This window comes from Ambystoma mexicanum, chromosome 3q (genome assembly GCF_040938575.1).
Source record: "Ambystoma mexicanum isolate Mex_15411 chromosome 3q, UKY_AmexF1_1, whole genome shotgun sequence".
NCBI lineage: Eukaryota > Metazoa > Chordata > Amphibia > Caudata > Ambystomatidae > Ambystoma > Ambystoma mexicanum.
The window spans coordinates 1,253,304,228-1,253,331,678 of NC_090926.1; the positions used below are offsets into that span (position 1 = coordinate 1,253,304,228).

Sequence of the window (27,451 nt, forward strand, 5' to 3'; positions counted from 1 at the left end):
CTGCTTACGGTATGCAGGGGCATTTCCAAATAGACAACGATGGACTAGTGTCAGGGTTTTAAATACAATGCGGTCCTCTATGGCAAGCCAATGTAAGTCCCTGTTAGGAAGAATTCTAATAAATGTGCCAATTCCTCCCACCTTAGAGCCCTCCAGCTCTTTTGCTAAACTTTAGGACTTTGAAATTTTTTAAATCAATGTGTTTTACTCTTGCGTTTCCTTTGGTTATGGAGTCTAACCAACTCCATAGGCATATAGGCATCATCTTTTCATGTGTGTCACACAGCACCCTCAGTGCAATGACACAGGGAAACCTTTTCAGGCTTTCCCAAGGTTTAAATACCTTCTCTGGGATAAACTACCGTTTCCCCAGAGAAAGTAAAGTGAAATTGACTTTACTAGTCTCTTTAAATTCCTAAACCCAGCATACCCTATCTTAGTGCTGGAGGGGTTACTTAGTATCCCCTGTGTCTAGATACTCATGTAGCAGTCAAATGCTACCTTTTCCTCTCCAAATGGCTGGTGGCAGTGGTTTTACAACGAACTACCATGATTTTTCCCGACCGCGAACACCGGTAGCGTTAAATCACGGGAGCCATGTTCTTCAAGATGGCGTCTGAGCCCCCTCTGTAAAAACAGGTCCCAGTCTTTTTTCGCCATTACTTTGTGGAAAGGTCCTTCTAGAGTTTTGCTCTGCGTGCCAAACCAGGTTTGGTTCCTTTGTTAATACGCCTTTGGCGGGCTTCAGGACTGAAGACCGCCTCTGGTGCCCGAGTGTCTGGGGTGGGCAGGAAGGGAGGGAGGTGCCCGAAACTCTGTGTGCTTAGGCTCCAAGGAGACCCAAATGCACTTTGTGGTTATTGGCTGGCTGTCGGGCGAGGACAGCCACCTGCTGGGTGAGTGACAGCTAGGCTGGAATGAATGGGAGAAACTGAATAAAAGGCAAGTCTCTTGGCTTGGAGGGCAGAGTCGACCACTGGAACGAGAGAACCGATGAACCGCTTGAAGAGGACGGCTGCTGCAACTCCTGGACCATTGGTTTGCCCAGTGAAACCCTGCTGTAGGTCCAAATCTCCAAGTTCACCTCGACAGAGAAGCCCCTTCACAGACGACTTCTCCCTTTGAGTTGGTGGGACCAATCAACTCGACAGTAAGCCACCTGGACACCTTATCTTGGAGCTGGTTGAATTACCTCAGAGTGCTGCAGGAAACCGTATAACCAGGGAGAGGGACACCAGTTTGTGTGCTTTACTCACAGGAACCAAAATTGAAGTTTGCCAAGTGCCAGCCTTCGACTGTCCCAGTGCAGTGCAGGCGTCCCCCGACGTCCGTCCTCCCTCTTGTCCCCACAACTGAGGCCCAGGAACAGTGAGATCTGCAGGAACAGAAGTCTTCAGCTGCATCTTTTTCTTCATTTGTAAGGTACTGTGAAATGAGACAGAGTACTTACCTCTTGCGGTGAAAGTGCTTGAAACTTTTGCAACTCGCAGGCCTAATCAACTTGTGACCCAACATAGGATTCTTCTTTTTACAAATTACTCGTGAGAGCTTCGGAAGAGACTTTTCCGTTTACTTACCAGAACTACTTATCCTATCCAAGACTTTAGCCCAGCCTATTGAATTAAAGTGACTCTTCTGGTGAACTCAAAATATCTGCACGGTCTAATAAATAATTGTATTCTTTTGATGTTCTGATAACCTATGCATTTTTGCTCCTCCTTCAAAGTATTCTGCATGCCTCGGAAACTTAAGAGTGTACTATACTGAAGTATATTTGTGTGCGATTACATTGCCTCCTTCTTATAAATGTTTTATAACTGACAGTTAAATAAATTAAGTATTTAACAAAGAAACCTTGAGTGTGAGAGTTTATCTGAATACCTTCAATTGTAGACCTCTTTGTAACATCATTACGGCTCTCATACCACTCTTGAGATAGGCCTGGCTGCTCAGCTTTGCTACCAAAAACTGTGTAGTACAGACTTATACCAAAGATTGGTTTTGCTTACACCTGTAGTCCTAGTTGTGTGTAGTGGGACCAATGGGTACTGCATACAAACTTTGCCTAACAGTCCCTCCTGTCACCTGTGATATGTTCCCTCTTGGTTTTGCCAGTTATAGTTCTTATGGCATTATTTTGTATTACCTGGCACTGTTTTATGCACTTGCTGCTGGCTCCAAGTAGAGAGAGTTTCCATAATCGGGAGAGAATGGTGGCTCTAGCTATTGTTATGCTGTTTTGGTCATTGAGCAGAGTTCAAATGTTTCTAAGGAGTCTTTGGTGGTACTGGCAATTTCTTTTGAAATAGGCGACTTGTGCCACTGCTCCCAATGAGGCCTTTAAGTAAATGGCAAGTGTTTTTACTTTTTCAGAGACTTTGATCGACGTCTCTTATTTTAAATGAGGAATAGGTGGTGTCAAGTTTTTTTCTGACACCAGAGGAGCCGAAAGTCATTAGCTAAGTTTAAGGCACATCCCATTTGCCTTCATCCATGTTTCAATTATGTTATATGTGGTCGTTAGCTTATCACTGTCTTGGCTGCGTAACATTGGCAAAATTGGTCAATAATACGCCTAGATGGGTCAGCAGGGTACATAGGCAGCGTATGTAAAGGTTCAAGAGCAGCAGGGGAAAGCTGGCTCCCTGTGGAACACCCAATCTACTGGCCTAGTTGACGAGGCGTGCTCGCCCCAGATGATCTTGGAATGTCTGTCTTGGAGAAATGATGACACCCAGTCGATAGCCCTCTGGGAGCAGTTTCCCGATGATTCCACGGCCTCTCGGCGCTTCAGATGATTCGATGATTCCACGGCCTCTCGGCGCTTCAGATGATTTAGCAAATCGAAAGATGCCGAGAGGTCCAGGAGGATTAGTAGGCCTGACTTGCCCTTGTCCAGAATGGCCAGCATTTCCAACTGGAGATCGAGCAGCGCGGATTCTGTGCTATGGGCTTTTCTGAAGCCCGACTGTTGTGGGTGGAGGAGGTTGCTATCATCCACGTAGTTCTGGAGTTAGTCTGTGGCGATCTTATCTAATATTTTTAAAAGAAAATTACAGTTGGTGATTGGCCTAAGGTTTGAGGGGTCTTGTTGGATTAGTTCTGGCTTTTTTGGTAGGGGCGTAACCGTGACTGTTTTGATAAGGAACAAGTTACTTACCTGTAACTGTTGTTCTCCAGCATGGGTCTGGCATGGACTCACATGCTCATGAATATTCCCCGTCGTCAGGCTGGGAATCCTCGGTAAAGAAAAAATCAATATCAGTTTCGTTTCTGATCTGTCTTTCGTAGTAGTAACCAATCACTGATCTCTGCGTCATACTGACCACAGCCAATGACTGCCTTCTACCTAAGCCCCGCCTCTGGCAGCCATCTTCAGATTTGGTAGCACGTGAAGTGGCAGTATGACCAAGTGAAGAGCCGCAGAGGGGTAGGCGGGAGGGTTCGCATGTGAATCCATGCCAGACCCATGCTGCAGAACAACAGTTACAGGTAAGAAACTTGTTCCTTCTCCAGCATGGGGTCTGGCATGGATTCACATGCTCATGAATATAAGAATAAATAGCAGTACACACATGCACAACCACGGGGGGTGGCAAAAGGCTCAACATTAAGCAATACAAAAAACTCAACATTAAGCATCTCTTACCTCCTCACCAGGCTCACCTTAAGCGAACAGGTTGCGCAGCACTGCTTGGCCGACCCTGGACTCCTCCCTGGAATCCCGATCGACGCAGTAGAATCTCGTGAAGGTGTGCGCCGACCTCCAAGTAGCAGCCCTGCAGATGTCCAGCAGGGGCACACCAGATAAGAACGCCGTAGTAGCAGCGATCGCTCTGGTCGAATGGGCTCTCGGACGGCCTGGCAGCGGTCGGTTAGCCAATCGGTGGCAGTGCATGATGCAGCCGGAGAGCCATCTGGAAATAGAAGACTTCGAGAGAGCCTTCCCTTGATTCACAGGTGCAAAGTTCACGAACAGCTGTGATGTCCTCCGAAAACTCTTTGTGCGGTCCACATAGAACTTCAGCGCTCTAGCCACATCCAGCGAGTGCAAAGTCCTCTCGGCCGGCGACGAAGGAGACGGGAAGAAAACAGGTAACACCAGGGGCTCGTTAAGATGGAAGTCCGACGGCACCTTGGGCATAAAGGAGGGGTGCATCCTAAGCACCACCCTCGAGGCATGGAAAGTCAAGTACCGTGCTTTGCAGGATAGGGCCTGGATCTCTCCCACTCGTCGTGCGGAGGTAATGGCCACCAGGAATGCAGTCTTCCACGACACAAACTTCATCGGTGCAGAGTGCATCGGCTCGAATGGGGGCCCCATGAGCCTGGTCAGCACCACGTTAAGTTCCCACGCCGGGGCCGGGGCCTTCACCGGCGGGAACGACCGGAACAGTCCTTTCATAAACTCTTTTACCAGTCGATGGGACCACAGGGACGTCCGTCCTGTGGTTCTGGTATATCTGGAGATCGCCGCCAGATGAATCTTAATGGAGGCGTGGGCCAGCCCAGCCTTTGCCAGCGATAGCAGGTACGGCAGCACTTGAGGGGCCGTAATCCGTAGGGGGTTGATCTTCTGTGCTCGGCACCAGATAGAGAACCTCTTCCACTTATGACCATAGCATTTGAGAGTCGGGGACGCCCTGGCCTTTGCAAGAACCTCTCTGCAATCGGCCGGTATATCGTAGCCTCCAAACTCTAGCGCTGCAGGAGCCACGCCTGCAGGTTCAGCGATGCCGGGTCGTGGTGGAAGATGGCGCCTCCTTCTCTGGAGAGAAGGTCCGTGTCCGCCAACAGCTTGATGGGAGGGGACGTTGACAAATCCAGAAGGTCCGGGAACCAGATCTGCCTCGGCCACGCCGGTGCGACGAGGATCATCCTGCACCGGACCTCTTGAGCTGGTTGATGAGTCGAAGCAGCAACGGCAACAGAGGGAACGCATACAGGTATAGTCCTCCCAGGGGAACGAGAACGCATCGCCCATGCTTCTCGGCTGGGGAAACCTGCTGGCGAACCTCTTGCACTTCGAGTTCGTCGCTGTTGCGAACAAGTCGATTTGGGGTTTGCCCCATCGTCGGAAGAGTTGATCCACCTGATCCTGGCGCAGTTCCCACTCGTGACACGCGCGCAGCCCCCTGTTGAGCGAGTCGGCGATGGTGTTTCTTTCTCCTGCCAGGTGGAAGGGAACCAGGAACATCCGCTGGGCGACCGCCCAGTGCCACAGATCCTGTGCCTCCTTGGATAGGGCTGGGGATCTGGTGCCTCCCTGCTTCCGTATGTAAAACATTGTCGTGGTGTTGTCTGTGAAGATCCGCACCACCTTGCCCTTGAGCGACGGGAGGAACGATTTGAGAGCCCAGAACACAGCTCGGAGTTCCAGGACGTTGATGTGCAGGAGCCTCTCCTCCGGGAGCCAGAGGCCTCTTGGGTGGGGATCTCCGCTGTGGGCGCCCCAACCTTCCAGGGAGGCGTCTGTCGTCACCGTCTCCTGGTACGCCGGCGTCTGAAAGTCCTTGCCCGCCGTGAGGTGCGCTCGAACGCCCCACCACTGAATCGCTCGCCGGAACACCTCGTTGAGGGGGACCCTGTCTTCAAAGGTGCCCGTCGCCTGCATCCAACGGGCGTCGAGAAATTCTTGAAGAGGGCGCATCCGTAGTCTGCAGAGGCGCACCAGGTAGATGCAAGAGGACATCATCCCCAGGAGGGACTTGATGGACCTCACCCTGGCCACGTCCGTGGCTAGCAGGCGCTGCACTCTGCCTAGAATGGTCTTCGTCCGTTCTTCCGACGGCGTCGCCAGGCGCCTCACTGTCGAGCTTCGCTCCCAGAAGCAGGGCCACCTGGGACGGCACCAGGTGGGACTTTGGGTAGTTTATGGCGAATCCCAGGTCTGTGAGCAGCTGGACGGTCCTCGCAATTTGTTCGACAGCGAGTTCCCTCGTCCTTGAGCGGATGAGCCAGTCGTCCAGGTAGGGGTAGACGTGAATCCCCTGCAGGCGCAGCCGCGCCGCCACAGGTGCTAGGCACTTGGTAAAGACCCTGGGGGCCGACTTCAATCCGAACGGCAGTGCTCTGAACTGGTAGTGGCGTCCCTGGACGACGAACCTGAGGAACTTTCGGTGACTTTTGAGGATGGGAACGTGGAAGTATGTATCCTCTAGGTCCAACGACGATAGAAAGTCGCCTTCCTCCAGCTGTCCCAGTACGTGCTGGAGGGTGACTATCCTGAACTTTTGTGACCTGATGTATTTGTTCAAACGACGAAGGTCCAGGATGGGGCGCCAGCCGCCAGTCTTCTTCCTGACGAGGAAGTACCTTGAGTACACCCCGGAGCCTCTTCGGGACAAGCTCGATGGCGCCTTTCCTGAGCATCGCCCGTACTTCCAACAGCAGTTGCGGGACGTGATTTTCCTTCCTGGCCACAGGTGGAACGTGAGGGCACTTCTTCAGGAATTCGATAGAGTGTCCTCTTGCCAGGGTATCCAGCACCCAACGGTCGGTGGAGATGGACTTCCTGTCATGATCACTGCTTCCAAGGAGCCAGGATCAGCCCAACGTCCTTGGAAGCAGGCCCCTAACCCTGATCCTAGGCACCAGCCGGTCCCCACAGGGACCTTTTGGACCTTGTCCTGGCGCCGGTGGCACCAGGCTCATCAGAAGCCTCGGTCCCGGCACTGGAAGCGCCGGGCTCATCATGGGTGTGAAGATGCTTGGGTGGACTTACCTGCGGCAGACCATGCTGCTGACTTGCCAGACTCTTAAAAGTCCTCTGTGAACTGGGACTACTTTTCTTACCTGGGTGGGGCAGCACAAATCCACTGGAACTCTTCTGGAAGCAGGAACTCTTTTCTGACCTAGGCGGGGCCGTGGAAGGAGACGCCTCATCACTCCAAGGCTATTTAAACCACACCCGATTGATGAAACGTGCTTCGCGTTATTCTGCATCTGCAGCAGAACGCTCACCGAGTCTGCTCCAGCTTTTCTTCTTTGGATCCTGAACCTGCAAGAATTATACTCACCATTCCGGTATCCGAGCAACATCAGCACCTGCAAAAGATAAGAAACCACAGGTTAGCAGAATGAACTTTCACACGCAGTGTTTGCTTACCTGATCCATCGGCAGCTGCCGTGCCTCACGTTGCTCCTTCGCCTGCAAAGACAAACAGCATTATTTTACTTACCTGCACGCCGTGCATTCCGGATTCTTCACGCTACATCTGCACAAAGACAAACAGCATTATTTTACTTACCGGCACGCCGTGCATTCCAGATTCTTCACGCTGCATCTGCACCAAGATAAACAGCATTGTTCTACTTACTGGCACGCAGTGCATTCCGGATTCTTCACCTGCAAAGACAATAGCAGTGTCACACTTACCGGCACGTGGCGTATTCCGGATTTCTTCATTCTGCATCGTCTCCTGCAAAGACAAAGAAAGAGACAGTAAGAGCGCTGCCATACTTACGCAACTCCAGGCGCTTCAGTGCCACGCATAAAAGACTATAAAGACTAAAGGTGTCCAGAAACTTACCGGTCGTGCAGTCAACGACGGTACCCATCCTCTGAAGTCAAGAGGCCCACGTTTCACCAGTGAAGGAACTGGCAACGGCACCCTGCACTAGACGCAGATGGAGAGCCCAGCATTCACCTATCTAAGGTGAGCACGTTGACCTGGGAGGGGGGTTCAACAGACAAGCTGGGAGGAGAGAGATAGGGACATTCAGCAACCCAGACCTTTAATCCCCATATTATTTCACCTGCAGAAACCTCACCCTTCGAGTTCGACACACAGTGCGGAGAGGGTCGACCCCAGAAGCCAACCGAATCCTGCACATCACGTTTCGTGTTACAGACACCTTCCTGCCAAGACCCGCGCCTCCGTGGGAATCAGGTGAGCGTTACACTTCCACACGCCGACGAACTTCGTCAGCCGGCCTCCCACCGGGGTGCTTCGGTGGGGGCCCCCCGAGACCACGGCCGGTTCAATCCTGCTTGGAGGTGGTGGCCTTGCCCCCTTGGCCACCTTGCCGACGGCGGCGAGGCGCTCCCTGCTTGCCGTGACCCCTGTAGGCCTCCTGAGACGAGGAGCATGCCGCCTGGCGGTAGGACGACGAGCCACCGCTGGATCCCTTGGAGGCACCCTGTCTGCCTCCGGAGCTCTGAAAGGGCCGTCGTTGCTGAAGGGCTCCTAGGGCGCGGGCCGTCTCCGTGTCCGTCTTTATGGCTTGGAGGGATTCGTCCACCGCCTTCCCAAACAAGTTGCTGCCGTCGAACGGCATGTCCAACACCCTGGTCTGGACGTCCTGACGGAAGTCGGTCGCCCGGAGCCAACCCCGTCGTCATAGGCAAACACCTTTGCCCAGCTGGCGGAACCCGGTATCGGCAATATCGGTTGCCACTGTTATGGCGTGGTCCGACGCCACCTCGCCTTCTTGAAATATTTCCAGGGCCTCGGACCTCTTGTCGTCCGGTAGGAAGTCCAATATGGGGGCCAGCTTAAACCAGAGCTCCCTGTCGTAGCGGGCCACGATCGCCAGGGCGTTGGCCGCTTTGATCGTCGTCGCCGCCGACGAAATGACCCGCCGCCCCATGGCGTCCAACTTCTTTCCCTCGCCGTCCGGCGGGGAATTCGACGTCGAGGCTCCTGACCCGGCCTCTTTCTTCTTCGCCGCCGCCGAGACGACAGAGTCTGGCGTTGGCTGGGCCCGGAGGCACAGGGGAGCGGTTTCGGGGATCCGGTACTTCTTCTCGTACGGTCCCGTTTGGCTGGTTAGATTAGAGGCACCGCGATGACAGTCTTCCTCTTGGCCTCCCGGCGCTGATAGAGGAAACCTCCTTTTTCTGCTCCTCCGGGCAGAGCTGGAACAATTCGGACGCCCTGGCGATCATGGCGTGGAATGAGCCAATCTCGTCGAGCGGCGAGGCCCGTGCAACGGGAGACCCGTTCCGTCGTCGCCCTCAGAACCCGTCGTCGAGCCCATCGCACCGTCATCTCCCGACTCGTGGGAGGATGAGGAGGGAACTGTAGGCCTTACGGGGATGAGTGGAGGAGAGGGTTGGGTCCTCCGTCGTTTGTTCTGAGGACTTCCCGACGGGCCAGGTTGCGGGTCCTCCGGCCTGGGCCGTGGGAATCTGGTCCTTATCTCAGAGCATAAGGACTGGATCGCAGACAAAATGGCCGCCGAGCTATCCTGAGGCCTAGGTTCCGGCTGTGCCGGAAGGGAAGGCTGCTCTTCCTCGCCATCGTCGTCTTCCTCGTTTATCTCCCGAGGATCTTCCTTACGGGATCGAACCTTCTCAAATTGGACTTCGAGGTTCCTCACGGCCTTGGTCAGTTCCTCCTCCGAGGCTGACTCCGAGCTTGAGGAGGCTACCGTGCCCCCCCTCGCTTCTTCCATCATGGTGGCCATGACGATGGGCTGAAAAGAGGATTCCCTCCTTGGCGGCAGGGAAACTCTAGTCCGCGAGGCAGTCTGGAATCCTCCAAGAAGTTGATATGACGAAATCCTCACCCTTGAGGGGCGTAGGAAAATCCCGTAACGGGTAGCCGTTAACGGGAGTAGAAACGGTGGAGCTTGAGGCTCGATTAACCGAAAAAATGTGAAAATTCACCTGAAAAAGCGTGAAACACACAGTAAAAGCTCGAGAGCCAAGCACGAGGACTCCCAACACTTGAACGTGCTGTAAAAATCTGAAGATGGCTGCCAGAGGCAGGGCTTAGGTAGAGGGCAGTCATTGGCTGTGGTCAGTATGACGCAGAGATCAGTGATTGGCTACTACTACGAAAGACAGATCAGAAACGAAACTGATACTGATTTTTTCTTTACCGAGGATTCCCAACCTGACGACGGGGAATATTCATGAGCATGTGAATCCATGCCAGACCCCATGCTGGAGGACCACTGGGACAGTACAGTCCCTAAAAAAAGTGTTGACCATTCTTCCAAGGAATGGAGTAAATATTTCTATGTTGCCCAGTATTAGTTTGGGTGGTATTACATTTTCTGGGCAAGAAGTGCAGTTGATGTTTGAAAGTGTTTTCTTCATGTCTTCCACAGATATTGGGGTGAACTGAAATTTTCGAACTTGTAATTTGGGGATTCCTTCTTGTGTAAGAGGAGGACTGGTAATCTTACATTTTGTTATTGTTTCACAAGCTTTGATGATTTTATTGTGAAAAGCCGTTTGGACCATTTCACAATCTTCAGCTGAAGGATGGAATGGTGGGGAGAGTATTTGGGTTTTCAATGGATTTCAATATTTGGAATAGTTTCCCTGTGGAATTTGCCGCAGTGGTAATCTGCTCGTAATGGTTATTTTTTAGTTCTGTGAGTTTTGTCCTTTACATAGCATCTGTGTTCTTCCAGTTCTTTTTGTTAGTGTCCGTGGGGTCGTTTAACCATTTTCTTTCTAGTTTTTTTTTTAGTAGGTTGGATTCTTCATTGAACCAGTTTTGATGATTTGCGTTGGATCTGACTCGTTTCTTTTTTATTGGGACGTGGAGATCAAGGATTTCCTGAAAGCAGGTATTGTACGTCTGCACTATTTTATCGCATTTGTCATCGTCAGTTGTGGTGTTTAGAACAGGATTTATTCCCTGTGATAATATGGAAGATGTGATTTATTTTAAAGTTTCTGCCTTGTACAAACTTGGGAGCATTGTTTGGTTTTTCAATTTTTTGTTTTAGTATGAGGCTAGTTTCAACTTTGTAGTGATCTGACCAAATGCATGGGTAGGTTGTCAGCACGGTCATGTCAACGTTATTAGTGACTATCCAGTCTAGCTGGTTGCCCGAGATGGAGGTAGGGTCCTTGTTTATTACTGAATAAAGCAGTTTTGTAGGTCTGTCTTTAGGTTGGTGGCTTCCTTGTCCTTGGAATTACCTCTCCACCTGTTAATGTCACCAAGGAGTATGGTCCCTGTGTTTGGGGTTTTGAGGTTGTTCAACATTTGGATTAGTTCATCATTAAAGTCTGAGACCAGCGAAGGTGGCCTATAAATGAATATGATGTTAATGCAACTTTTATGTGTGGGGGTTAGTTTGAAGAGTAGTACTTGACATCCTATGCATTGTATAGGGGAGGGAAACATTGAGGTTTTGTCTGGAAATGATCACCACTCCGCCTCGTTTAACTGATTCTCGGTTTTTAAAGTAGATAGTATAATCTGGTGGAATAGTGATGTCAATGGTGGGTCCCATTGGTTCTTGCAACCATGTCTCTGTGAGACAGAGGATGTCTAGCTTGTCCTCAATGATATAATCGTGTATTTCCTGGGCATGCTTGTTTAACGATCTTGTGTTTAACAACGCAATTTTTAGTTCAGAGGAATTTGTGGAATTCTGTGTTTATTTGCTTTGTTATTTTCTCCATCGAGGCACCTTATTAGATAAAGTCTTGACAAAGTTAGTAAGTTCAAAAGAAATCACAGTAACTGTGAGCTACTTTGTAGGGAGCACAAGCTGTTAGGCCAGTGCACGGGAGTCGAGATCAACCCCAGCAAGTACTACGCAAGACAGGAAGCACAATTTATGGCTAAAAGGTGAAAACCCCAAGCCCCCCCCCCCAGTACCTGTGATTCAAAGAACAATGTTCCATCTAGATTCCTTCTTGCTATAGCTTGGCAGACCCTTGTTCCTGGACCTTGGTCATGGTGACGAAAGGGAGGACGTCAAGCGGGCTCCTGCAGCAGTACTCGGGAGAGGACTCCCCCAGCAACGAATTTCCTTGGTTTCAGCTGCACTTCAGTGTTTTGCCACCTTTTCTTCGGCGTCAATGAAGAATGAAAACTCTGGTTGGAAGAAGCTTGCTCTTTTGGTCCTGGGTCAAGATTTCCTGCTTCTAACAGGGTCCTCTGGATGCCCACGAAGATTTGGATGGATTCAAACTTTGCAAGACGATGCACTCGTCAATTGTCACAGGACCCTGGGTATTGGGATTCTGCAGCTCTGGTGAGGTACAGCAAGTCGGGGACTGCGCCAAATGGAAGCTTGTCTTGAGGCTAGTTGGTCCCACCAGCACAAGGGAGGAAGTCGTCCCACATGGGTCTTCCCAGTCAATATGAAAACTGGGTCAGCACAGCTCCGGGGCTTCACTGGGCACTTCACGTCCAGGAGGGTGCCTCGTCATGTCTTCTTCGGATGTTCCTCTCCAGTGGACCACTCTGCCTCTAGTCCAAAAACCTTGCTTTTTATGCGATGTCCCGTTCATTCACAGCGTATGCCGTCAATCACAGCAGGGTGGACAGCCAGCTGGCCAATAAGGACTGGTTTCACTCAGACACACTTAGAGACAAAGGACAGGGAGGTTTTGGGAACCTCCCTCACTTCCTGCCTTTCCAGACATACTGGAGCCTGGACAGGCTTAAGCGCTGAAGCCCGCCAAACACACAAAGGGCTCAAACCGGTTTTAACTGAGTAAAAGCCAAGAAAGAATTAAACAGAAAATGGTGAAAAAAGAAGACGGGGGCCATTTTTGAAAAAATGATCACCCGTGGGTGCTGTACTACAGCTGAAGGTTCAGCCTGCGGTAGAAATGCACACTGGTAGTAAAATTACACCACTGACAACAGCCATTTAAAGAAAGTTAGTGTAACAAACAATGTTACATGAGAAGTGGGAGAGGGAATTACAAAGTAACCCCCCAGCACTCCACATAGGGTGGTGTGTACTGGTCCCACAAAGAGAAAGGTAAGTAAGCTGGGGATCATCTTACTATTCTTGGGAACAGTAGTTCACCCAAGAAAATGCAATTAAACATTTAGAGAGGTCCAAGGGACTCCTTAGTGTCACGGCACCGAAGGTGCTGTGTGCCACTACATAAAAAGCAGATGCCTATGGAGTTTGTCTCTCTCCATAAAACAGTAAAACACACAATTCCCAGTCAGGAAAATTACATGAGGGAGTGAGGAAAAAGGTCCCACTCACTCAGGAGGAAAGAATCAAAAGCCCCAAGTCCAGCAAAAGAGCTGGGGGTCTCCACGGTTGAAGGGAATTAGCCCAGAAATTAAAATTCTCCAACATCAAGGTGCTATAAAAAATAAAGACTTGAATAAAACCAAATCAATGCATAACAAATTAAAACACTGAAGACCCACACCTGTAACAGAAACACGGAGCATGCAGCCTTTGATGAGAGAGGGCACACTAAATAACTGCAACCAGGCAGTTACTGCGACTTCAGCCTACATATTATTCCGACTCCCATTACTGCGCCCAAATAGAGCGGGGGTGTCCCTCGCTTACCATTATGGTAAGCAGCGGATGAGAAATTTTTTTTTTAAAAAAGACCCAGCAGCACCAGCAACGCGCCGGCGAAACTCGCGCCGCTGGGGTACAAGGCAGTCGGCAGCTCACACAAAAGTGCACCGCAGTAAAGTGGGGCAGGGTGTGGGTTAAGGATTGCGGGCCGAGGCATGCCAGCAAAAGTATTCTATCTGATCACTGCGCCACACCGTAATTGTCAACATTTTCGTCTGCGGAATTCCTGGCTGTACAGTGATCACATAGTTTCAAGGTGTTCAGTCGTGCGTTGGAACTGGCGGTTTGGGGTCAAGTCAATTTGAGGTGCAGGGTTCCATTGTGTCGAGTCAGTGTTGAGACTGTGAAGTCCATGGCTACCTATGATCTGGGGCAGCGCTTCAGTCGGTTTCTTCCACGTAGTCGTGCAGGTGTGAGACGTAGCAGGACAATCCAAATACATGAAACTAGGATTTGGGTTAGTCTGGTCCCCAAACACACTTCAGTAAAGGAAGGTCATGGTGCTCAGTAGATTGCGAGGAGCTAGCCCTTCCCGATTAGACAGCCTCCACCTATTCCAATACTGTAGGTCTCTCCCACAGATGGGCCAAGGTACCCCCACCCTCAAATCCGGATACAAGTAGAGGACCTGGATCCATTTGAGATGGTTAGGTAAGATTTTCATATCAATGATCAATCTTCCTGACCTGTATCAAACCCAAAACAGTTTGCTTTTTGTTCCCCCTCTAACCTAGACTTGTACTCTATTTATGGGTGACCTTTTTATGTCTCTCCATAGTATATGGTTGAAATTATGGTTTCCTACAACTTTTGGGTTTAGGCTGGGTTGCCACTATGGGCTCCCCTGTTAATTCTCTTTCACGTACCTAGGTGAACTACAGTTCCCAAGCAGTAAAGAGGGATTTCCATCCCCCTCTGCATATCATACAGTGAGTTTTACATGAATGGCTGGTGGCAGTGATTTTACCTTTAGGACGTTTAGTCTTCATTACTCGCAGGCTGGTAATTCAGCCTCAGTAATGCACAGAAGGGCCAACTTTTTTCTAAAAGAGTGGGCCTTTTTCTTGTGTGCTTGCTGGTTATGAGCTCTTCCCCTGCCATTCTAGGCGGGAACGACCTTGGTGGCTGTTTTGTCTTTGACTGAAATCCTGTGGATTTCCATCCCCCTCTGCATATCATACAGTGAGTTTTACATGAATGGCTGGTGGCAGTGATTTTACCTTTAGGACGTTTAGTCTTCATTACTCACAGGCTGGTAATTCAGCCTCAGTAATGCACAGAAGGGCCAACTTTTTTCTAAAAGAGTGGGCCTTTTTCTTGTGTGCTTGCTGGTTATGAGCTCTTCCCCTGCCATTCTAGGCGGGAACGACCTTGGTGGCCGTTTTGTCTTCGACTGAAATCCTGTGGATTCCCCACCCAGGCTTCAGAGTGTCTGGAAAGGCACATTGCCCTATTTAAAGAATGCTTATTTAAAAATAACCGTTACATACATAATACATTATTTTAACTACAAACCTTGAGTGTAAGCCTTACTTGGATACTTATCTTGGTGGATTCCATTGCTACAGCTCTGTTAAGGAGAATTTTTCAGTTTAGTGCTAAATACCTACCACTTTAGAGACCCCCAGCTCCTTTGCGTTTGACACTAATGTCAGCATTACGCTAAATGTGCCAGTGATATATCAATGTCCTAGTTATTTAAGTCACCTCAGGGTGTAGGAAGTGTCTGTATGCTATCCCAAATGGGATGCCAAATGGGTATCTACTGATTAATTGAAACAGAGTGTGTATTTTTGAAGTATATTATTGTGTTACATATTTTGCTCCCTTCTAAAGAAGGCTTATTCAACTATTAAATTAATAAATCATTGTTTAATCAAGAAACCTTGAGAGTAAGTGTTTATTTGGATGCTTGTCACTGAGAATCTCTGTGTAATAACACTACAGCTCACATTGACAAGCCTGGCTGCTCAGTCACTCTACCAACTTGTGTAGTACATGCTTATACCAAAAGTTGGGTCAACTATTGCCAAGAGGACAAGGCTGGTGCAGTCTCCCATACAATCTTGCCTAACAGTGTGTCAAGTTGATCTCGAGTGGCGTTGAACATTAAAAGACAAATTATAAGTTGGCAAGTTGAAGTCTTTGGGGAAGGGAACCCTGAGACTTGATGGACTTTGATGCTGTGAGGACAGAGTCCTCAAGTACCTTTTCTTTGGAACTTGATCACCTGTGAGAAACCAGAGGGTATTCCCACTCCTACTCCCCATAAACCCTCTATGCAGGTAGCCAGGCAAAGTCCATCGCTATTGGATCCTGACCCTGGTCGTGGGCAAGCGAAGGAGGATAACCTGGGTGGAGGACCCTTGGGGATTGACAGTGCGGTACCTTTATGCGAGACATGGAATCCCCCTTATCCTCAGGATAGCCAACCTGATCTTCCCCAGATCTTTGTGGGTCATTATAAATGGGTTGTACTTCTTTCACCCTTTAAAATGCATGACAGTACCGAGACAAGTACGAGACAACTAGGAGCCATGAAGATTACACCTCCAATGCAAATACTGGGACGGAGAAGAAGCCTGAAGGTCAGGCATGTCCCCTTAATCGGTTTAATTATGGTCAGGTATGGCAAGCCCTTAACTTACACATGCAGCCTATTAGTAAAGCTCTGCTGCATAAAAAAGGAAACTGCGAACAAGCATTAGAATGGAGGCAGAAGCTGAAGCAAGAGGACCAGAGTAGAAGCTGTGCGGGAAGAGAAGCCGAGAAGCCAATACACCATCCTGTGAATCCCGTCAGAAGGTGTATGCGGATCACAAGTTCCTCAGCTGGGCAGGCGGATAGCAGGCACTGCAGAAAGGCGGAGGTGAAGACCCGCAAAACAGCCGGCGAGCGCCTTGTGAAGCGCCCAGCTATTTGGCTGTCCCCTGGAAACCGAAAGCAGAAAGAAAACCTGCCAAGATGGGGTATGTTTCTGGGACTTTCACAATACCCAGGGCGCTCCAAGAATACCGAATATACAATACCGGTCACATGAATGAAACAAAGCACGTTACTTATGCTGAATACCGAGCTAAATTAAATAAATTCTAGTAGCGTAATTTATGGAACAAAGCAAAAAACGTTACTTTTGAATACCGAACTAAACAAAACTAATGAAAGTAAATTCCTGCATTGAATGAAACGGACATTGTTACTGATCTGAAACAAGATTATTGATGATTTTGAATCAGAGAACTGAATGAAGCAAGTGGAAATAACAGTACTAAAGAAATGAACCAATTTGAATAACATATTGAATGAAAGTAGAGAAAGAAACTTAAGTTGAATATCAAAATGAATGGAGCAAAAGCTACCTTTATCAGAAGCAAAGGCATATTGAATTACATAAAAGCAAACCTGACAGCCAGATTAACTATTTCTTTGAATACAATGATATTACTTGAACACCAATGATGAACAATGAATTGGAATTTAACAAGGAAAGAAACTGTAGGCTTTAAGAAACCAAGGTGAAAACCAATCACTGGTTTCTGGGTCATGCTGCCCCCAACCAATGACTGCCCTCTACCTAAGCCCCTCCTCTGGCAGCAATCTTCAGATTTGGTAGCACGTACAGTGGCAGTAGGACCACGAGAAGAGCTGCAGAGGGGTAGGCGGGAGGGTTCGCATGTGAATCCATGCCAGACCCATGCTGGAGAACAACAGTTACAGGTAAGTAACTGGTTCCTTCTCCAGCATGGGGTCTGGCATGGATTCACATGCTCATGAATAAAGAATACATAGCAGTACACACATGCACAACCACGGGAGGTGGCAAGGCTCAACATTAAGCATCGCTTACCTCCTCACAGGCTCACCTTCAAGTGAACAGGTTGCGCACCACTGCATGGCCGACTCTGGACTCCTCCCTGCAATCCCGGTCAACACAGTAGAATTTCGTGAAGGTGTGCGTCGACCTCCACGTAGCAGCCATGCAGATGTCCAGCAGGGGCACACCAGACAGGAACGCCGTAGTTGCAGTGATCGCTCTTGTCGAATGGGCTCTCGGACGGCCAGGCAACGGTCGGTTTGCCAACCAGTGACAATGGGTGATACAGCTGGAGAGCCACCTGGAAATGGAAGCCTTGGAGAGGGCCTTCCCTTGGTTAACAGGGCAAAAGTTCACAAACAGCCGTTATGTCTACCGAAAAAACTTTGTGCAGTCCACGTAGAACTTCAGCGCTCCAGTCACATCCAGCGAGTGCAAAGTCCTCTCAGTCGGCGACAAAGGCGAGGGGAAGAAAACAGGTAACATCAAGGGCTCGTTGAGATGAAAGCTCGTTTACAAGAGAGGGCCTGGATCTCTCCCACTCGTCATGCGGAGGTGATGGCCACAAGAAACGCTGTCTTCCACGATAAAAACTTCAGCAGTGCCGAATGCATAGGCTGAAATGGTGGACCCATGAGCCTAGTCAGCACCACATTGAGCTCCCACGCCGGGGCCGGGGCCGGAGCCTTCACCGGCGGGAACGAACGGAAAAGTCCTTTTATGAATTCCTTGACCAGGCAGTGTGACCATAACGACGACCGCCCCAGAGGGCTGGTGTAGCGGGAGATAGCCGCCAGATGGACCTTGATAGAAGCATGGGCCAACCCTGCCTTGGCCATCGACAGTAAATACAGCAGCACCTGCAGGCCATAATCCATAGAGGGTCGAGTTTCTGTGCACGGCACCAGACCGCGAACCTCCTCCACTTATGTCCATAGCATTTCACATAGACGAAGCTGTGGCCTTGGCAAGCACTTCCTTGCAGTCGGCCGGGAGATCATATCCACCAGACTCTAATGCTGCAGGAGCCAGGCGCGCAAGTTCAGCGACCCCGAGTCATGGAGCAGAATCGCGCCTCCTTCCCTGGCGAGAAGATCTGCGTCTGCAGGAAGCTTTTGACTGGAGGGGACGCCGACATGTCCAGAAGGTCCGGTTACCATATCTGCCTCGGCCACGCCGTTGCGACGAGAATCATCCTGCCCTAGACCGTCTAATTGATTGATGAGTCGCAGAAGCAACAGCAACGGGGGAAACGCATAGAGGACCAGGCCGTCCCAGGGAGAGAAGAATGCATCCCCATGCTCCCCGGCTGGGGAAGCCTGCTGGCGAACCTCCGGCATTTGGTGTTCGGTGCTGTCGCAAACAGATCGATCTGAGGATTGCCCCATCGTCGAAATAGAAGATGCACTTGGTTCCGCCAAAGCTCCCACTCGTGGCACGAGCGCAGTTCCCTGCTGAGAGAGTCGGCCACAGTGTTCTTCACTCCTGCCAGATTAAATGCGACGAGGAACATCTCTTGTGCGACGGGTCATCGCCATAGGTCCTGCGCCTCTTTGGAGAGTGCCGGGGATCTGGTACCCCACCCCTGCTTCTGGATGTAAAGCATTTTGGTGGTGTTGTCTGTGAAAATCTGCTCCATTTTGCCCTTGCGGGACAGAAGGAAAAACTTGAGGGCCCAAAACACGGCCCGTAGCTCCAGAACGTTGATGTGCAACGACTTCTCCTTAGGTAGCCACAGGCCTCTTGCGTGGAGATGACTGTGTGCACCCCATCCATCCAGGTATGCGTCGTCGTCCATCCGTCGTGACAGTCTCCTGGTGAGGGGGGAGGGAGGAGGGGCGGGGTCAGGAAATCCAGAGGGAGGAGGGGCGGGGTCAGGAAATCCACGCCCGCCGACAGATGCGTTCGTCAAGGGTGATCTTGTCCTTGAAGCTTCCCGATACCTGGATCCAACGGGCATCGAGGAACTCCTGCAGCGGTCGTATCTGCAGCCTGCACAGGCGCATGAGGTAAATGCACGACGACATCACGCCGAGGAGGGACTTGATGGACCTCACCCTTGAGATCTTCAGGGTCAGCCATTGTACCTTGCCCAGGATGGCCGCTATTCTCTCCTCCGACGGGGATGCAAGGCACGACAGTGTGTTGAGCAGGGACCCCAGAAACGGCGCGTCCTGCAATGACACCAAGCAGGACTTCGCAAAGTTTATCGAGACCCCCAGTTCCGCGAGTAGCCGGATGGTCCCCGCCGTGGGCTCACCGGCGGTCTCCCTCCACTTCGCTCGGATGAGCCAATCGTCCAGGTAGGGGTAGATGCGAATCCCCTGGAGCCAGACACTTGGTGAAAACCCTAGGTGCAGATTTCAATCCAAAGGGAAGGGCCTTGAATTGGTAATGCAGCTCTTGGACCAGAAAGCGCAGAAACTTGCAGTGTCCCTTGTGAATGGGGATAGGGAAATTGGCATCCTCCAGGTGCAGCGACAATAGGAAATCCCCTTCTTCCAGTTGTCCCAGCACGTGCTGAAGGGTGACCATCCGAACCTTCTGGGACCTGATGTACTTGTTGAGGCGGCGGAGGTCTAGTATAGGCCTCCAACCGCCAGTCTTCTTTATGACGAGGAAGTACCTGGAGTACACCCAGGAGCCTTTTTGCGACGAGGTCTATCGCACCCTTTTTCAGCATGGCCCGTACCTCCAGCAGAAGTTAGGGACGTGGTTTTCCTTCCTGGCCACCAGTGTAACGCGCAGGCACTTCCGTTGAAATCCCAGGGTGTGCCCGTGGGCCAGGGTGTTCAGCACCAAACGGTTGGTGAAAAAGGACTTCCCCAGGCTGACTAAGTTTGCCAGCTGGCCTCTCTCAGGGGTATGTGGGTGGGGGCCTCCCGACGTCACGGCCGGTTCAATCCTGCTTTGCTGTGGGAACGCCACCTTGGGTACCTTGGCGACAACGGCGACCTCCTCCAGACTAGCTGCGGCCCCTGTAGACTTTGAGCCGAAGAGTGGGACGGTTCACGGTAGGATGACGAACCACCACCAAAACCTTTGGATTATCCCTGGGACTTTCCTACGGAGGCCCGAAAGGACGACCAACACTGCTGGAGAGTGCCCAATGCCCGGGCCGTCTCGGTCTCCGTCTTGATGGCCTGAAGCGACTTGTCCACTGTCTTGCTTAATAAGTTGTCCCTGTCGAAGGACATGTCCAACACCCTCGACTGTACATCCTGGCGGAAGCTAGTGGTCTTCAACCAACCCCGCTGATTAAGGCAAACTATGTTGCCCATCTGACGGAAGCCCAAGTCGGCGATGTCTGTGGCCAGCGTGATGGCATGGTCCGATGCCACTTCGCCTTCTTGCAGGATCTCCAGCGCTTCCGCTCTCCTGTCGGCGCGAAGGAAGTCCAGGAGGGAAGCGATCTTGAACCGCAGCTCCCTGTCATAACGGGCCACGATGGCTAAGGCATTGGCCGCCTTGATCGTTGTTGCAGCCGGCAAGATGACCCGCCGCCCCATGGTGTCTAGCTTCTTTCCTTTGCCGTCCGGGGCGGTAGAGGACGGCGAAGATCCGGAGGACGAGTTCTTCGCTGCCGCCGAGACCACCGTGTACGGGGACAATTGGGATCTGAGATACTTGGGTGCAGAGACCCGCACCCTGTATTTCTTCTCGTATCGTCCCTCTTCGCCGGGGCCGAGGACGGGTTCTTCATGAGGGACAGCCCCTCGTCCCAAATGTCATCCAATAGAGGGATATAAAGTACGGTCTTCCTCTTGGCCTCCCGGCGCTGGTACAGGAAGACTTCCTTCTCCTCAGGGGCTAGTTGAAACACCTCCGAGCCATAGCGATCATGGCATGGAACGAGCCAATCTCGTCGGGTGGCGAGGCACTGGTGAAGGGAGGTCCCCTCCGTCGTCACCGCCCATATCTATTGTCGCTGTATCTGGTTCCGTGTCGTCCCTCGGAGGAGGGGGTGGTGGCGAAGGATGGAAAGTCGGTGGAGGATGGACTCTCCTCCTCTTGACAGGGTGGGTTCCCCCCGAAAGCCGAGGAGCCGCGGGATCTCCTGGATTTGCTCCAGACGATTCCCGGGCAGCAAGCCTCACCCAGCAAGAGGAAATCTGAGCGGGCATCCTTGTCCAGATCTCTGAACACAAGGTGTGCAGTGCCTGTAGGATGTCCGCCGACACGTCTGCTGGTGGTGATAGAGGTTGCTGTGGTGGCTGCAACGGTAGCATGGCAGTGGCGTGATGTCCTCTGGCTCGTCACTGCCCTGCTGCTCCTTGTCGGTATCCTTGCCGCTCTCCACATCCGCTTCGCTGAGGTCCTTCCCATAGGACCTGGCCTCAACTAACTTTTTGTCCAGTACGGCCTTCAGACCAGAAAGCTCCTCCTCGGAGGAGATGTCTGAGCCCTGCCAGACTAACGCACCGCCCCTTATGCTCGACCAGCGGGGACGGTCTAGGGGGGACGATCGGCATCGTCTTCACCGGTGTCTTCTCAATGGGTCGAAAAGACGATTCCCTCCGAGGGAAACGCTCATCTTAGGGGCTGCTTCCTGCGAGTTTGCGGCCTTCGCTAGGGATGCCACCACTCCTTTCAGGGAGGACTTCGCCTGGTGAACCTGGGCCTTCACCGTGGGGGTGGGGGGGCGCTGTGCCCCACTCCCCCTTGGCATTTCTCCGTCGGAGTCGGCTGGGACTTCTCTAGAAGTTTACCTGGATGGTCTGACTTTCCCCTTCTTCGCTGACCCGGAGCGTTGGCTCGTGGTGGAAGGTGCTGAGACGCTGCTCCCGACCTGGCCTCTGCGGAGTGCGTCCCAACAGCGCTCCCGGTGCCCGCAGTGCTTTGCCTTATGTTGGGCTCCCGTCACCGGAGAACCCCCAAAGGTCTTAGGAGACCGCTCAGATTTCCTCTTGCTGGCTGAGGCTTGCTGCCCGGGAATCGTCTGGAGCAACTCGAAGAGCTGCTTACGACGGTCCTTCATGGTGCGAGGCACCATATCCTTGCAGAACGCACAGGCCTCCTCCACATGAGTTAGGTCGGAATGTAGTCAGTAAAGGCACAAGGAGTGTCCATCGTCCAGGAAAATGTTCCTTAGTCAACATGCAGGGCAGATGCTGAACAGAGGCATTGAGTCTCCTTTATCTTCAGCCATGTCCACGCGGAGTAGGCCTCAAAGCATCTTCCGGAATCCTCCAAGAAGGGAACGCAACGATAAATCGCCCTTGAGGGGTGTAGAAAGTTCCGAAAAACTGGTCCCCATTAGTCGGATGATGGATCGATAGAGCTTAAGGCTCGATTGACCGAAAAAATTGAGAAAACTCTAAGAAAAAGCACAAAACGCAGTAAAAAGCCTGAGAGCTAATCACAAGGACTCCCACCACTCCAACGTGCTGTAACAATCTGAAGATGGCTGCCAGAGGAGGGGCTTAGTTATAGGGCAGCTATTGGCTGGGGGCAGTATGACCCAGAGACCAGAGATTGGTTGTTAGGAGAAAGACAATTCAGAAGTGAAACTCCTCCTCCTCCTCCTCGGAGTGACTACTTTCTCCTCTCATCTCTCTCTCACCACCCCACCCCCCACAGGCCAATCCTACCCCCACAGGCCAATCCTACCCCCACAGGCCAATCCTACCCCCACACCACCAACCACCTTCTCAGTCATTCGACCCATGAAGTGTGTGTCAGTTGAGGCTTTCGCTGCATCTTTCTCTCCCCCTCCTGCACCTCTAGTCGACTCACACCCTCACAGCCCTCTCCATGCTTCACTCTGCCATCTCTGATACTCTCTTAGTACTTGCCCCGGTCATGAGGATCTGCATGAAGCCTAAAATCAAGTGCAACTCCTGGTACGACTCAGACCTAGTCACCCTTAAACTCAAGTGTAGGGTGGCTGAGCGGAAATGGCTGGCATCTTGAACATCTGACAAACTGGCCTGTCGCCTGCTCCAAAGGCAATACCGACTGTCATCACTAACAATAGCGCTCACATCTAAGCCTGCGTTTCTGTGGCAACAACTCGGCCGAACTCTCTAAAATCTGCAAGCAGCTGGCCAATCCTGCCGCAGTCTCTACCTCCAATGTCCCTTCCCAGGCCTTCTGTGCGGCACTGGCTTCTCACTTCATCTATAAAACTCAGGATATTCTGTCCACACGCTCAGCTTCTCCTGCTTCTCCATCCACTCTCTTCTCTTCCTCTGGCCACGTAGCGGCCATCCCACTTCCCTTCTCTGCCTTTCCTCTCTTCTCCCCTGACAAGGTTTCTAGAAAAGTCTGATCTTTGAAAACCTCATCTAAACAGGTTCTTCCCTGTTCTTCCAAAACCTTCAAGGACCACATTGACACCCTCGCTCAAGCCTTGGTTGACTTCTGCAACTACTCTTTTGCCTCTGGAACCCTCCCCCTCCGCCCTGAAGTACTCTTGTGCATCATCTGAAAAAACCCTCAGCTGACCCCTCCCATCTGGGTAATTATGTCCCAATTGCTATCACTCGCTGACTGGGCATACTCCTGGAAAAGCTGGCCATCTCCCAGCTTAATCTTCACACTGAATCTGTTGGTTGTCTCCATGACCATCAGTCTGGCTTCAGAGCAGTCTGAAGCATGGAAACTGCTCTCCTGAACATCCGTGAAGACCTGCTCTCTAACCTGGATTCTAACCTCTCATCGGTCCTCATCCTACTTGATCTCTTGTCTGCCTTTGACACTGTCAACCATGCCATCCTGCTCAACCAGCTCTGTGATATTCTGGGCATCACTCTCTGCTCCAACTTCCAGTACTAAGCAGATGACACCCAGCTCTCCTTCAGGCTCCCCTCTGCCGCCTCTTCTTCTCTCATCCCGGACTGTCTGCAATCCAGGAGTGGTGCGCCACCAATGATCTCTGCCTCAATGCCAGTAAGGCAGAGATCCTCCTCATGAGCAGACCTGCACCCCTCTTTCCTGCCACTCTCTGGCCGGCCTCCCTTGGCCCTCTTCCTGCTCCCACCTGTGAGGCTAAGAACCTCAGGGTTATCTTCGACTACACCCTTGCCTTCTCTGCTCACATTTCCGACGTCTCTAAGAAGTCAAACTACCAACTGCACCTCCTCTGAGTTATTCTTCCTTTCCTCTGCTTCCCACAGAAGCTCACTGTCTCGAGAGCTCTTGTTCTCTCTAGGCTGGACTACTGCAACAGCCTCTTTTTAAATCTACCTGCCTCTACTCTCCGTCCTATGCAACTCATCCAGAACAGGACTGCAAGACTTGTCCTTGGCCTCAAGCCCAAGGATTGGATCTCTCCAGCACTGAAATCTCTCCATTGGCTCCCAGTGGCTGCAAGGATCAAATTCAAGACCCTTAGCATTGTCCTCAAGGCCTTCTGGGGCCTGGGACCAAAACATCTCCAGCTTTCTCTTCAGAGGTATCTTCCTTCTGGAGCTCTTCGCTCCTCCAACTCCTTGAGGGTGAATCACTTTTCCAAGCAACGAGTTTCTGGCAACTCTCTCTCTTCGGCTGGGCCTCCTTCTGGAACTTGAGCAGAACCATCTCTGGTTCCTGAAGCAGCTCAAGACTTTCCTCTTTGCTTCTACCTTCTATCTTTTATTTCCCTGCTGATCTCCTGTCTGAAACTGCACTGGTTACCTGGCTACCCTCTAAACCACGGTCCTAGGTCCCTGCCCTCGCAGTTGCAGACCTGCACTGCCTCCTGGCAAACCTCTACCTGGGGCTGTATCTGCAACCCTACAGTCCCCCTACCTGCACTTATCTAACACTTGTCTGCATTTAACCCCTGCACTGCCACCTGCTGGTCGCACTTGTCTTGATCCTATGCCCTGCACTTCTGCTCCCCCTCCCACTTTTCCCCTTCCCTCTCGCATGCATGCGTGATCTCAATGTCACCTGGCCTAGTAAAATCATTGTCTTGACCTTCCTTTGTTCCCCTGCCTTGCCTCATCGTGCCTTGAAACACTTGTGTATAGGGCACGCTATAAATAAAATATCAGACAGATTTTTTATGTTGAACTTAGTGACAAAGACTATCCTTAGTTTCTTTAGTTAGGGAAATCCCACCTTAGTATAGGGCAAGTTAAGCCTTAATCCATACCAACATTGTCTTTAATAAAGGATTAGTCAACTTTGAATATGTTGTCAGTGTCTCCTTCCATGATGACAACTCACACACCTTGAACTTGGGGAAGGGAACCCCAAGGGTTTGTGGAAATGTTTTGAACTTGAGAAAGGGGAGCTGAAATGGAAGCTGGGAGCAGCTCCAAACTTTGCTTTGATCACCATTCTTTGATTATTGACACCCCTACACATTGTTTAGCTTTAGATGTGAGGCCAAGGATAGGTTTTGGACACAGACAGACTTAAGTTTAATTTTTGGACTTGGACATTCCTTAGTTTGATTCAGGTAGGGAAATCCCACCATTTTAATTTTACTTTGAATCTGTTGTCTGTGTCTTGCATCACGATGCCTTCACACTCCCAGTACTCTGGGAATTCTGGGACTTGAAGTCCAACACAAAGGTCAGTCCTTTAAATAGCTTCTACTTTACAATATGCCATTAGGAGAAGGGGGTCTCAGGGAAAGTTATCTAAGGGGGTCTCCCATTCCTCCCGGCCTGTCCCCCCCCCCTCCCATGTGATTCCCCCGGCTAACACCGACCTCGGAGTCAGGATCAGAAAGCGGCTGCCTTTCCCCGGCCACGAGAGGGGTTCCAGGCCAGGTTTCCCGATTCATCACACTACAGAACTAATTGAGTGAAGCTGGCGAGCAAAGTTACAAATCCCTCACTCACCATAAAGTCATGCATGTTCCAATGCATCGGTTTATCCATACCGATAAGGCACGTGACAGATTTGTTTAACTGATGGTGGGAATACCCATATCCAAAAAGGGAATAGCCACTGTCAAATGTTATGTAGCAATGCAAGAAGGGTCTCACCTGTACTCGCGCTCCTGCAGAACTTCCACTGGGTCCAGGCCACGGGGCTTTTGGATGGGAGTGATGCGGTTCTGCTTCTGATGCAGTTGGATCATGGGCGCAGGTGGGAGCGGATGGCCTGGTGATGGGGTCTGCGTAGGCATGACAGGCGAGGCAGCAGGAGGAAGGGCTGGAGGCGCAGGAGAAGGGCGTCCCGTGGGCTGAGGTGCAATCAGTTTTTGTGGCACACTGGTGGGGGCTGCAGCATTCGCCATTGGTCCTGTGAGAAACCAAGGTAAAGTAAAACAGCACTTTAGAGACATTTAAAGAAACTGTAAAGGTTAATGCATGAAAAGCTCAATACTAGGCAAGAAAAAGCATATTGAGCTTCAGTTACACAAAAGGTTCTATATGGCACCAAAAATCACATAGGTTGGAAACAATTTCTGCCCTAGAATGGAAGATCTGTATCTGAAACGAAAAGAGTACAGATCTCAAACTTTACAGCTACCACCCACCAAAGCCGAGGATTCGGAAAACAAACATCTTCTATCCTACCTCGCTTGCTAGATTTACAGCATGCAAGAAATCGCCTTAAGGTTTTAGGGATTTAAACAAGTCAATCCAAACATCATCTTTCGGGTCCAACCAAAATGTTGTCTAGGATTGCAATACACTCAGAAAAACATGAGCACGCAGGTTTCCATTATTTCATGGTGCCGGTTACAAATTTAAATGAGAGACCGAGGTAACTTGGACAGACTCTCTGGAATCTGGCACATCACCAGCCTAAGTACCTCAAGAAAATTCCAGAGCAGTTTACTATTAAAAGGTGGACAGCTTTAATGCTGAGGGCAGACATAGGAGCTGTAGAGGCAAGATTATGAAGGGCTAGAGGGTGAACTAGCTAGAATACACACAGCGATACAAGGTGGACAAGCAGGTACCATTCTTTTCTGCTAGGTGATGCAAGGTACCTTCAGGCCAGGGTTTTGGAGGGCCCCCGGGGGGCTGTCCAGGCATTCCAGGCATTCCCGAGAGGACTCCCGCAGGTCCAGGAGGTGGCATGTTGGGCCCTGTCATACCTGTACAAGAAATGGCACATGACACTATAAACTAGACATCCTACAACAATCAGAATGGCAAGAGAATAGACATAGGAAAGACAGTAGCGGGGCAAGCTGCCTTTACACAAATACATTCACAGTAGAGGTAGCGGTAGTGCAAATGGCCTTTATATCTTCTATAGAGGACATGAGGACATGCACAGCACATGCTGCAGTAATGCAAGTTTCCGTCAGGCACAGAAAAGGTATTTCATTGGAAGACAGTTTGATAACTTCTACCGCACTCCTCCTCAGCCCCACACCTCCCAACACAAAAAAGCACACACTTGCCTCATACACCTGCTGCACAACAGTCAGCAGCAGCAGCAGCAAGGGAAGCTTTCCCGACGCACACAATTCCAATAGCA

At 50.9% G+C, this 27,451-nt stretch overlaps 1 protein-coding gene across 4 annotated transcripts in view; it reads right to left on the bottom strand.

Annotated features, from left to right (window-relative positions):
- The window catches only part of SMARCA4 (SWI/SNF related BAF chromatin remodeling complex subunit ATPase 4), a 648,210-nt gene that overhangs the window by 530,465 nt on the left and 90,294 nt on the right, over positions 1 to 27,451 (bottom strand). For all 4 annotated transcript variants that reach the window (XM_069604251.1, XM_069604249.1, XM_069604250.1 and 1 more), the window contains exons 5-6: positions 26,955 to 27,062; positions 25,999 to 26,257 (exon numbers count right to left, since the gene is read on the bottom strand). In XM_069604251.1, coding sequence (XP_069460352.1) covers positions 25,999 to 26,257; positions 26,955 to 27,062 — 367 coding nt within the window. The remainder of the gene's footprint in view (positions 1 to 25,998; positions 26,258 to 26,954; positions 27,063 to 27,451) is intronic.